The sequence below is a fragment of the Berghia stephanieae genome, chromosome 10, assembly GCF_034508935.2.
Source record: "Berghia stephanieae isolate SIO BIC M18660-M18661 chromosome 10, UCSD_Bste_1.3, whole genome shotgun sequence".
NCBI classification, from domain to species: Eukaryota; Metazoa; Mollusca; class Gastropoda; order Nudibranchia; family Aeolidiidae; genus Berghia; species Berghia stephanieae.
Window position 1 is genome coordinate 30,034,644 of NC_088369.1, and position 12,500 is coordinate 30,047,143.

A 12,500-nucleotide genomic window follows, 5' to 3' on the forward strand; every position below is an offset into this window, starting at 1 on the left:
ATCGTTTACGGGCCTTTGGCATGACGGGGGCCAATATGTCACAAAGAGAGATTACAAGGCGGCTAAATTGGTCTCACACAATAAACAACCTCCTTCGTCGCTATGGAGAAACTGAGAACCAGCGATAGACAAAGAAGCGGTTGACCAAGGGCGACAAATCTACGTCAAGATCGCTGTACTTTGAATTGCCATTTACGAAACCGATTTTAACCAATAGGGAAACCTCAAAGCGCTTTAAAAAAATGATAACAAATTCAAATACAATTCAACCAAAGTATCAAGATGTCGAAGGGATGCAAGGAACCGTATCGTCTAGGACTGTTCAATTCCGTGTTTCAGAAGCATGTTTTGGTATGCAGAAGGCCTCATAATGGACTTAAAATTTGACACCTAACATCGCCAACGGCGTCTGTTGTGAGCCAACATTCACATCAGATGGACTAGACAACTGTGGATGGGTGTGCTTTACTCAGATGAGAGTAAATTTAATCTTCACTTTGCTGACGGTCGATTAATAGTGTAGAGGAGACAACTGGAGCGTCATTAATTGGAACGCTAGAGTGATTCAGCATGATTACTTCGGGGGAGGCAGCATCCATGGATAGGGTGGATTAAACTTTCACCACCGACTCCCTCTTCATGTTTTCCACCAGATTGTCAATGCATTTCCGAAGACATTATGACCGAGGAGATCATACACCGTAATAATAATAATAATAATAATAATAATAATAATAATAATAATAATAATAATAATAATAATAATAATAATAATAATAATAATACACATTTATACAGCGCTCATTCTCGTGTAAAATACAAGCTCTGGGCACCTTACAATATAAATTATCAATTGTGAGTGAAAAATTAAAAAAAAAGAAAAATGCAATGCAATGAATTCATAGCCAAATCAAATATTCATAGTGTCAATAAAAGCAAATACAGTAAAGATGTGTCTTGAGGTTCTTTTTAAAGGTAGGTAAAGACTTGCACTTCCTCAGACAACGTGGTAGTTCATTCCAAATCTTGGGGCCGAAACCGTACTGAAGGAAGTTGCTGCCAAACACTGTTTCGCCTTAAATGTTGTGCTTTTTTTTATAACTGACCCTATCTAAACATTTGTGGGCACTGTGATTTCATTCATTCCCATGTCATTGTAAATTTGGATTCATCATGAAAAAAAAATCATCTTTCAACATTGGGTAAAGTTTGATACCAGATATCAATAAATTTGCTGAATCTTCATTGAAAGAAGTGGTGCGTCATTTTTGTGCATCAGTAGAATGTTTTATAATTATTTATAACGTGCATTGAGCATAATTACTCCGTGAGTAAAATATCCTATATAAATGCTATGTATTATCATTATCATTGATTAATGAAAAAGTATTGAGCATTTATATAGAGCAATATAGCCAATGAACGCTTAACAAGGGGTCCCTACCCACTTAACATATATGACGAGACGTGGCGCCTATTAGGCGATAATACATTTTTTCCCGACAGTCCGAAGGCGAGTATCATAACACTAGACAACATAACTGCACAAATGGGAGCAAAGGCAGTCCCAGACTTGGAAACATATATTGCAATAAGAATACAATTATATCATGGTATTAGTTGGAGTTGGAACACAGAGGGAAAGGCTTGAATGCACACATGAACACGTTTTTGCTACTAGAAGCCACTGATATTAAATTATGATCGTTTTACGTTATGACGTAAAGCATCTGAAAGTTGAGATTAATAACAGCAAAAGTTTTTAATATAGCTCAAATAAGCAAATCCTTAATCCGTGTTTTTTCCAATTGAGAAAAAATTACTTTTTTTGGTCGTGGTTATATGGAATAAACATGTAAATCATGAGTGTCAGACAACAGAAAGTTTAGAGAAAACAATTCAAAGCTTGGGAATGAATTATAAAAGAAACTCTAATAATAATAACAGTTATAATCGTGAAACTAAAACTAAAACTTGACGTATATCTACCACCCTAATAAATAGTGGAAACAAAGGATTCCTCTCAGTTGAGTTTCGACCGGGACGGGATAATCAACATTACGATCCCATCACAATAATGTTGATAAATAAATAACGAAGAGCTTAAGATACGTTGCGTCCTACTGATCACGGTTTTCGGTCCATCTACTGAATTTATCGCAGCCATGACAATGGATAAGTTCAACAATCACAATCAGATACCACATTAATCTACTATGAGGTACCTGCAGATAACAATAAAATTCGGTTTTTGTTTCGTAATACCCTTGATTAATTTCTTTCCTTACCAAATTACTTCAACAAGTATGTTTGTAGGTGAGATAGAAACATCTAAAATAAAAAGTGGTTAGCAAAATGTCATTTCCTTCTTAACGTTACATAGGCCACCAAACAAACCTTATGTCTAATTCGCGTGCTTTAGCCACCATGACCAGTATTAATGGCCACTGACGACATATACAATAATCAAAAACACTCCTTGTTACGCAAAAACAGAGTCTTTCTTAGTCGTGTAAATCCCTGACTAAGTTTTCGGCCCGAGGGATTAGCAATCCTTGTGACAATGTCATTTGTGTTCTAGATGGAGACATGCCGTCCCGGAAATAGGACATAAATCTAATGCTTTTTCATACACCGAGCAATTTATTTTGCCTATCAATAGCCATCAACAAGACCACCGCAATCATCATCATCATCATCGTCGTCATCATCATCATGATCATTATCATCATCATCATCATCATCATCATCATCATCATCATCATCATCATCATCATCATCATCATCATCATCATCATCATCATCATCATCATCATCATCATCATCATCATCATCATCATTATCATCATCCTCATCACCGTTTACTTGAATTTTGGGGGTAATTTTTTTATAGTACAAGAATGGAGATATGGCGTCCCGAAATAGGGCACGTTAGATTATTTATATTGTTTCTTCATAATCTTAGCAATTTGTTTTGCCATCATTGTTATACCGCTAATGGTTCACCGCCTATCGTTGTGGGGTTGTTTAATTGCATATTGCAAAGGCAAAGGTCCGCCGGTCGACCGTCACAAGACCACCCGGTAAGACGAGTCGTATGCGGGCGCCTTGGTGTATGAAGTAACTGGCGATCCACATGGGTGCCCGGATGGTGTTCGGCCTTTCGGCCATATTCGACCAAAATACTACAATATTATTACTAAGATCCGTCCAAAGGTGCAAAAGAGAATAAATGCTCTTAGCATAAAACGTCTGAGAATAACGAGTGTAAGAAAAAATAAATTGTGTATTATGCCCTTTAAGAAAACAATTAATAGTTTTCATTTTAAAAGAAGTACCTTTTTTGCAAGTTTAAGATAAGCTCAAAAAGAACTGAAAGGCAGATAACAAAATGTAACAACAAACGACAATAAAACGAAAGCCTCAGTTTACTCTAATAACGTCGGAGAAGGCCTGAGGAATATATGCGGTTTTCCGAATCAGAAGAATGGAATGTTTTTAAAAAGCCAACACAAACTGAACAATACGAAGTCTTGTAGTCAAAATGGGACAACTAGTACATGTGCCCTTGTTGTATATACTAAGTAAAATTTATTTATTTTGATATAATGTCAAAAGACACCATACACAAAATGACAAATCCAATTTTTCCTTGACGATCCATTAAGTAGTGCCGTGTCAATTCATAGATATGGATGACTAGATGGCCAACGAAGAGGAATTTCTCGTGGGTCGATCAGCTGTTATAAGTGTGTCATACCGGAAGTAGGTTTTTCGTTTGATGAGTAGGAAGATCGGACTATCAATCCACTCTTCTTGTCTGATGAATTGTTATGCGAGGCGTTACCTAATGCTATTTTCCCTCCACTCGATTCAAAATCAATCGACTTTTTCAACAGATATTTCTCACAGAGTTATTGACTTATATTTACAAAACCTTCATGCTTCATACATGTTGTGTTTATAAATGCAACAATCGAGCTGCAAATGATAGCAGTCTCCGTTTCCATAGATAAGATCAAACGAGGGAAGCGATCATCATTAGTTCTAGTTAAATTTACTCGCTTAAAAGTCTTCAGTAAAGGGGGCAGGTCCATCTTTCCACAGGTATTTTTGAATCTATTGTTAAACTAATTTAGCGTTTATAAGAGAAAAGTAGTGTGACTTTTCTAAGCCTAAAGTTAACCATTATCATTGAGATAAAGATTTATACCATAGCAACTCTTATGATTGCAAAAATTGCAAAGACTTCCAAGGGTATTTTATAGAGAATTATTAAGAGGTATCTATGGTAAACACTTGGCATTTAGACCCAGTGTCCAAATAAAATAGAAATGGCCCTTCACATGGCGAAAGTCATCGTATTTTAACAAAGACAAAGAAGACAATGCCCACTTTGTTGAAGGTCATTTATTTACATTCATGTGTCAGTGGATCCCAAGTTTGGCTATGACACCGCGATATTATTATCCTCCGTTTTCATCTGGCACTTCTCCATAAAACACTACTCATCAAAAGATTGATTAATCTTGGCGACTTATCACTTCTTTATCTAACTTTTCAATAGGAGATTTATAGGCAGTTGTGCCTGTGCCCGTGTCCCGTGACTTAGTCTGGGCTAGAATTGGAATTCAGAATAGGACAATAAAAACAAGATATTATGCGAATTGTTCTGGCGCTTATCTCACAGCCGTTGTCGTCATCCCGTGTTATTTTTCTTTTAAATGAATCGTATAAACAAACATTGACAGGTAATAATGATAGTGAAGAAAGCGATAGAGAGAGAGAGAGAGAGAGAGAGAGAGAGAGAGAGAGAGAGAGAGAGAGAGGGAGAAATGGAAAGGGGAGGGATTGTCATTTACGGGCAGTTTTTGTCTTGTATGGTATATAAAGGTGATTAAAATATACTCATGCTTTTATATTATTATATCTGGACAGTGTATACCCTTGTTGTTAGAAACAGTGGTGATACTTAAATAATATTTCATAAACGAGACAAGATTGAAGGCCTGGAAAAAATGGAAGCGTTTTTCTTTAAAATTCACGATGGTGTACAATAGAATTTAATATTAAATTGAGCAAAGGTTTGGGCCAAATTGTTTTAACTGAATATAAGCTTTGTTAATGTTCGCTGCTCATTTATTTCCGGCCTTCATTTAATCATGAACTTAGACTACAATATTAACGCTACAGAAGGATAATTAGCGCAACTATCTATGGACTATGAATTCATTTAACTATACTGTGCACTGTGCAATCTGTGCTGTTCAAAAAGTTTCCGAACTCGTTTTATGGACTATAAAATATTGGAAATGATTTATTTTTGTTTCTTTTGGGATTTTTTTTCTTTTCCCCTTTGTTTGTTTGTTATTTATTCCTAACAGCCGATTTATGAAGTAAATGTGAAACATGAATGTAGTGGGGAAACACCGTTTTACATAACTTTACGGTGTGACATTTAACAGAATTCCTTAAGATTCTGCCAAAATCATCAACGCCATTAATTGTAATGCAGGCTGGGCTACACATTTGCGATGTAGACAAACTATTTTAGTCACGTTTTATGTCAAAATACTAATCAGTTATTTGATGAGAGTCGGTGTTGAAATTCATGATAATGACTCGGGGCTGCTGCTGTTGGTGATTAGCTCTCATTGTAATATCATTATGATATTGAATGTCGCTGATTATAAAGAATTGCTTTGTACAGTCATTGTTTAAATAATTATTTTGATTAGATTGATAATGTGAGTAGATATTCCTGTGCGGAAACTTTATGAGCAGCTTAGATTGTTCTATCTAAATCTATTTCTATGGCTGGATAAGATGACTGGCTACAGACTACGCGTTTTGTATTTACGTTTATCTGGGATTTTGACTGGGGCAAAATACGCCATCCAAAACTCTTTTGTCGTTGCTGAAAATTGTGTATGGAGTCATAGGTTAGAACAGTTATTAATTTCACACACACACACACACACACACACACACACACACACACCTAAAATATGGACAATTAGAATCTCAGTGTCCATAGGTAACATCTTTTTAACATCATATTATGCATTTTTATATAAAAGGATGCTCCCAGAGCAAGGAAACCAACTAAATCAAAAGGACATTTTGAAAAATTAACAAACATTTTTTTAGCCTGACATTTAAGAATTGACTGTATAAAATACTTAGATAAATAAACATTTAACCAAAAGACGACCATCAGAGGCAAGATACAGGCCATGAAGAACGTGAAATATCTAAACTAACTTTGTGTGAATAAAGTAATGGGATTTGCACAAATTTGAGCGTGAAATGATTTTTCGGTTACAAATGCAGTAATGTTGAATAGCATTTGACATTGTTAAATTTTATGCCTAGAGATGAAATTATGTTCAGAACCATAAACAATTAACATATTAATAGTAGAAAGAAAACATCAATTAGATTTAGGGGAAAAGATATTATTATAAACATAGACATCTTCAAATCGTGAAAAGTCTTGAGATTGCCATAGTATTTACTTTATATGTCCTGAATTGTATTTATGAGATTGCTTATCTTACAATTAAGTTAAAATCAGAAACAAACAGCAAACAATTTAATTTTCGATTATTAAAATTTCATTACAATATTATACTCGTTACCTTTACAATAATACTTACAATAATTTTACTTAGTAAAAGAAATAATTGTTAAAAAAAAGTTACATCTAAAAAATGTGCTTTTTCATTTAAATAAATAAATCAATATTTCAAATTTGAATTGTTAAGGGCACTACCATTGTTACAAGAGAAGGTAGATACGTTAGATTTAATTGAGCATTAATTTACTTTATCAGTTTTATCAAGTAACTAATCATCTGTTCATATAATTTATGGAGACATTTATGGAATTTTGCGATTAATGTGACATGCCGGACAAACAAACCCAAGCATTGGAAAATTAATCCAAAAACCTCGATAAATTAAACCGATATGCACCATTATTTTGCCATATATTTTTTAAAAAATCCTCCTCCTAGGCAAACTGGCGTCGAATTGGAAATGACAGGTATACTCACTCTCTGGTGGTTTCGGTGTTGTCGGAGGTGGTTGAGTGGTTAGAGGGGGTGCTGTGACAGCCACCTTTCTAGCAATGGCCTGTGGAATCTTCTCAGTTGGCGATTGTGCCAAAACCACGTTGTCCATTATCCCTCCAACCATTGAACCCCCAAAGGTGTCCAGTCCTCCATCTCCAAAGAATCCATCACCACCTCCAAAGAATGCTACAACACAGTAGAGGAAATGAAAAATGGAATCAATAGAAATATGAATGTGGCAATTAAAGCATCTGGATATCTGTTTAAGAACAGGGGATCTGTAAAAAAAAAGAATACGTTTTCGATATCGGTTGTAGTCGTGTTAGGAATAGTGTTTTATCAGGAGAAGCCTAAATCACTACATCTTCCGCCTTTCGTTTTATACGGCTCATAATATGATGTTAACAACAAGATATGAAGTAAGTAGAAAAGTGCCAGAAGACAATAGAGAATAAAATTTTTTTTCGCGGCGGTGGTGGGGTTTGAACCTGCGACCTTATTGGTACGACAACTCCGCCTGGCAGGTGAGAGCGTGGCTCTACCGTGTGAGCTATCCACGAACACAAAATATTCGTTTCAAACCCAAGTCATTTCTAGATCCCTCTCTCACCCACTTCTTGAGACCGCCGATTCGTTCGCACACCACCATCGCGAAGTAATTTTGACCAGCAGTTAAGCTTAATAGCTAATATTCTCAACACAAACATATAACATATAAACGATTGAGACATTGAGTATGCTCTGGTGTATGGGGTGAATTTTTAATTCAGAAAAGTGAGTGGAGCAGGCACTTATGTTGGTAACAACAAGATATGAAGTGAGTAGAAAAGTGCCAGAAGACAATAGAGAATAAAAAATTTTTTCGCGGCGGTGGTGGGGTTTGAACCTGCGACCTTATTGGTACGACAACTCCGCCTGGCAGGTGAGAGCGTGGCTCTACCGTGTGAGCTATCCACGAACACAAAAATATTCGTTTCAAACCCAAGTCATTTCTAGATCCCTCTCTCACCCACTTCTTGAGACCGCCGATTCGTTCGCACACCACCATCGCGAAGTAATTTTGACCAGCAGTTAAGCTTAATAGCCAATATTCTCAACACAAACATATAACATATAAACGATTGAGACATTGAGTATGCTCCGGTGTATGGGGTGAATTTTTAATTCAGAAAAGTGAGTGGAGCAGGCACTTATGTTGGTAACAACAAGATATGAAGTGAGTAGAAAAGTGCCAGAAGACAATAGAGAATAAAAAATTTTTTTCGTGGATAGCTCACACGGTAGAGCCACGCTCTCACCTGCCAGGCGGAGTTGTCGTACCAATAAGGTCGCAGGTTCAAACCCCACCACCGCCGCGGAAAAGAAATTTTTATTCTCTATTGTCTTCTGGCACTTTTCTACTCACTTCATATCTTGTTGTTACCAACATAAGTGCCTGCTCCACTCACTTTTCTGAATTAAAAATTCACCCCATACACCGGAGCATACTCAATGTCTCAATCGTTTATATGTTATATGTTTGTGTTGAGAATATTGGCTATTAAGCTTAACTGCTGGTCAATATTACTTCGCGATGGTGGTGTGCGAACGAATCGGCGGTCTCAAGAAGTGGGTGAGAGAGGGATCTAGAAATGACTTGGGTTTGAAACGAATATTTTTGTGTTCGTGGATAGCTCACACGGTAGAGCCACGCTCTCACCTGCCAGGCGGAGTTGTCGTACCAATAAGGTCGCAGGTTCAAACCCCACCACCGCCGCGAAAAAATTTTTTATTCTCTATTGTCTTCTGGCACTTTTCTACTCACTTCATATCTTGTTGTTACCAACATAAGTGCCTGCTCCACTCACTTTTCTGAATTAAAAATTCACCCCATACACCGGAGCATACTCAATGTCTCAATCGTTTATATGTTATATGTTTGTGTTGAGAATATTGGCTATTAAGCTTAACTGCTGGTCAAAATTACTTCGCGATGGTGGTGTGCGAACGAATCGGCGGTCTCAAGAAGTGGGTGAGAGAGGGATCTAGAAATGACTTGGGTTTGAAACGAATATTTTTGTGTTCGTGGATAGCTCACACGGTAGAGCCACGCTCTCACCTGCCAGGCGGAGTTGTCGTACCAATAAGGTCGCAGGTTCAAACCCCACCACCGCCGCGAAAATTTTTTTTATTCTCTATTGTCTTCTGGCACTTTTCTACTCACTTCATATCTTGTTGTTACCAACATAAGTGCCTGCTCCACTCACTTTTCTGAATAATATGATGTTAAGGGATTAGAGGGCATGTGTTCCTTATAATTTAATTTTTACAACATAAAATGATCATATCAAAATCCTTTCTTTGTCTCATTAAACGATACATCAGAGGCAAAGATCAACAACAACCATCGTAAAAAGTTGAAGTCAAAGTCATATGCCAATATGCTACAAATTCTGTTCCTTACTCAATGTGGTTTGAGTTGTTTAAAAACAATACAGGGACCTACTTGGTAATAATTATCTCCCATAAAAGACACGAAAAGGAACGTTTCTTCACTAGTGTTTCCGTGTTGTTATTTTTGTTGTTTTTTTCTCTGTGGCACTTGGTGATTTTCATTTAAAAACAAATTATTAATTACGTTTTATCAAACAACATTGAAGGCATTGATATACCTGCAAAAGGATCTAGTGTTTCTTCTGGGACATAAAAGTTGGTTGTCATCTTTGTGGTAGAAGTTGGAGCGGTCGTTGTGATAATTGGAGTAGTCGATGTCGTGGTTCTCGTTGGAGTAGTGGTAATTGTCGTCTCCCTTGATGTTATTGTTGTTCTAGGTGTGGTGGTTGTTGGTGACGACGTGGTTGGAAGCGTGGTGGATGTAGTTCTACTAATTGTAGGCGTCGTGTGTCCAGTTTCAGCAGTCGTCGGAGCCGTTGAACTGGTAGATGTTGTGGTTTTGTTGTTTATTGATGTTAATGCTGTGCTGGGTGTCATTGGCGATATGGTAGAGGCGGTACTTGTCTCAGTTGTAGTCATTGTTGTTGTGCTGGGTGTAAAAGTTGTGGTCGACTCAAGAGCTTTAGCTGTTCTTTGAGATAGTATAGTTGATAATGGTCTTGATTTTGTTGTCGCAGCCTCATATGAATTCGAATCGGCGACACTTTTGAAAGTATTGTCGTTCAGAAATGATGAGTTTAGAAAAGTGTGTTTGGATGTTGTGGATACATTGTTTATGGAGACGATAGGGGGCAATGTTGATGAAGGTGATGGTAATGAAAATGACGACGTTGTTGTTGAGAAATGCGTCGTTTCTGTTTGGATTGTAAGAAAAAATGTTGATAATGGAGTACCAGCTGTAGTTGAATGTTTAGTTCCTATTAAGTTTGTTATGGGTTTTAGTTTCGGGGGGTAGTAGTGAGAATTTTGTAAAACGTTGGATGAGAGGCTAAATATTGTACTTTGGGGTTGTGATACTGTCAGGATTGAGGAGGTGACAGTAGTGGATCTTACCGGAAGTAATGGCGAAGTGGATTGCGGTTGTGTTGGAATGAATGATGGTGATAATGATGGTCGACTAAAAGATGATTTAGCAGATGTTGAAGATGAAGAAAATGAAAGGGTCAGTGGTTTGTTTGTTGATATAATACCGGCAAGCAATACTGAGGAAGACATGGGTGAGATAGTTGATGGAATTGAGGATAAAGAAATCGCTGTTCTTGATATTGAACCTGGTGTTGTAATGACGTCGGATGCCGACAAATAGTCTATAGTCTTGAGTTGTATCTCTGTCACGGAAGAAAAGAAAATTGTTGATAAAAGAACAATTAATATCGGAGAGAGGGTGGGATTTATATTGTATGTGAATACGTCAAATTAATTGATAAAGACGTATCTGTCCTAAATCTTTTCATTAATGTGTCGTAAGTGTTTCAAGAGAGGTTTCTTAGGTTTAAGAAATTGTGAATATTGATTGATTAGACATACGTACTTTATTCCCGCAACATGCTTATATCTGGGCCCATACTTATGGGAGGTAATCAGACAGTAACTTACTACCCTAATAACATACATTCTAGTCTAGGAGACTATTATTTCTTAGGCCTTTCTCTCGTCCAGGAGCATAGGCCATCAACAACACTTCTCTGCTCCGTCAGACACGAATTTGGCCCAGGTGAAGCAACGTGCTAAAAATCAGTTGTCTGATTAAGTCAAGAATGGTGTTTATCTAAAAAGACAATTGTTGTATAAATAGAAGGCAATGATATATATATATATATATATATATATATATATATATATATATATATATATATATATATATATATATATATGAGCCAAGGTCAAAAGGTGCCCGGCTGATACCAGTGTTAAGATAATTTGATTTTTACTTAATTATGGGCTGTTTTCATTGGGTCAATGCTTGTAATCAATTGATAATATGAAGAAGAGATAAAATGAGATAGCTCAACATACTCTGCTCAACAGAATATGAAATAAACAACTTGAAAGTGAAATTTGAATGCTGTTTGGCATGTGCTTAAAACGAGGTCAACGCATCACCTTTTTAGAAATCATATAGAAATTAAATGTGATGTTTTAGCTCACGTGATTGAAATTTGACTAATAGTATAAAGTCAAAATTTACTTTTAAACGCAAATGCAGTATATTACATATCTGATTAAGTTTCATATAGAGATCTTAAAAAGTTGGTGTTGCTTGTGACCTTTGGTGTCATCAAACACAGCACAATACTAAGACTCGACACGAAACTTTAAAGCTCATGTTTAATGTTTATAAAATGTTTTATTATGAGAAAAAAGCATATATTTACTATCTGAACTCAAATCTTGGAGTAAATGTATACCGTTTTGCCGATATTGAGGTTTATTGGTTTTGGTGTCATTTGTCACAAGCAACACGGCATGCGTGAACACGTGGAAGTTTGTTTCGTTAAATGGCGATTCGAAATTTTGATCCACCCTTCTTACCAGTCTTTGAAGTGCACCAGTTTCATTTGCCTTTCCAGCGTGGCTCCAGGCAGAAAAGGTAAGTTGAACTTTGGTGTCATCGCTATTTTACATTGTCACAAGCAACACTTGATATTGGATATTACAAAGTGCCACCAAAAAATTATGTTTTCAGCTGTTATTCTATTTACAAATATGATATTATGACATCTCACATAAGACTGTGATTTTGACACAATTAATTATTTCCTTGTAATTCTAATTTTTTATGTTTCAGGGTTGTATCAATCAAGAAAAAGACAAACTCAAGCTTTTGACGAATCCAGATAAAAGAATGGTTGTCAAGAAATTTGATTTGATTTACTATTAACACACTAAATTACTACAAACAAGCAGATTTGAGCAGAAGGGCGGATGTTATCGTATGGTTACATGAATTCATTACCATGGCTGATATTTATCTAGTGTTTGTGTGACTTCT

At 36.4% G+C, this 12,500-nt stretch overlaps 1 protein-coding gene across 3 annotated transcripts in view; it reads right to left on the bottom strand.

Moving 5' to 3' along the window:
• The window catches only part of LOC144980953 (uncharacterized), an 85,745-nt gene that overhangs the window by 25,866 nt on the left and 47,379 nt on the right, over positions 1-12,500 (bottom strand). For all 3 annotated transcript variants that reach the window (XM_078928951.1, XM_078928950.1, XM_078928952.1), the window contains 2 exons: positions 9,727-10,836; positions 7,058-7,261 (listed from right to left, as the gene is read on the bottom strand). In XM_078928951.1, the coding sequence (XP_078785077.1) occupies positions 7,058-7,261; positions 9,727-10,723 (1,201 nt within the window). In that variant the 5' untranslated portion in view covers positions 10,724-10,836. The remainder of the gene's footprint in view (positions 1-7,057; positions 7,262-9,726; positions 10,837-12,500) is intronic.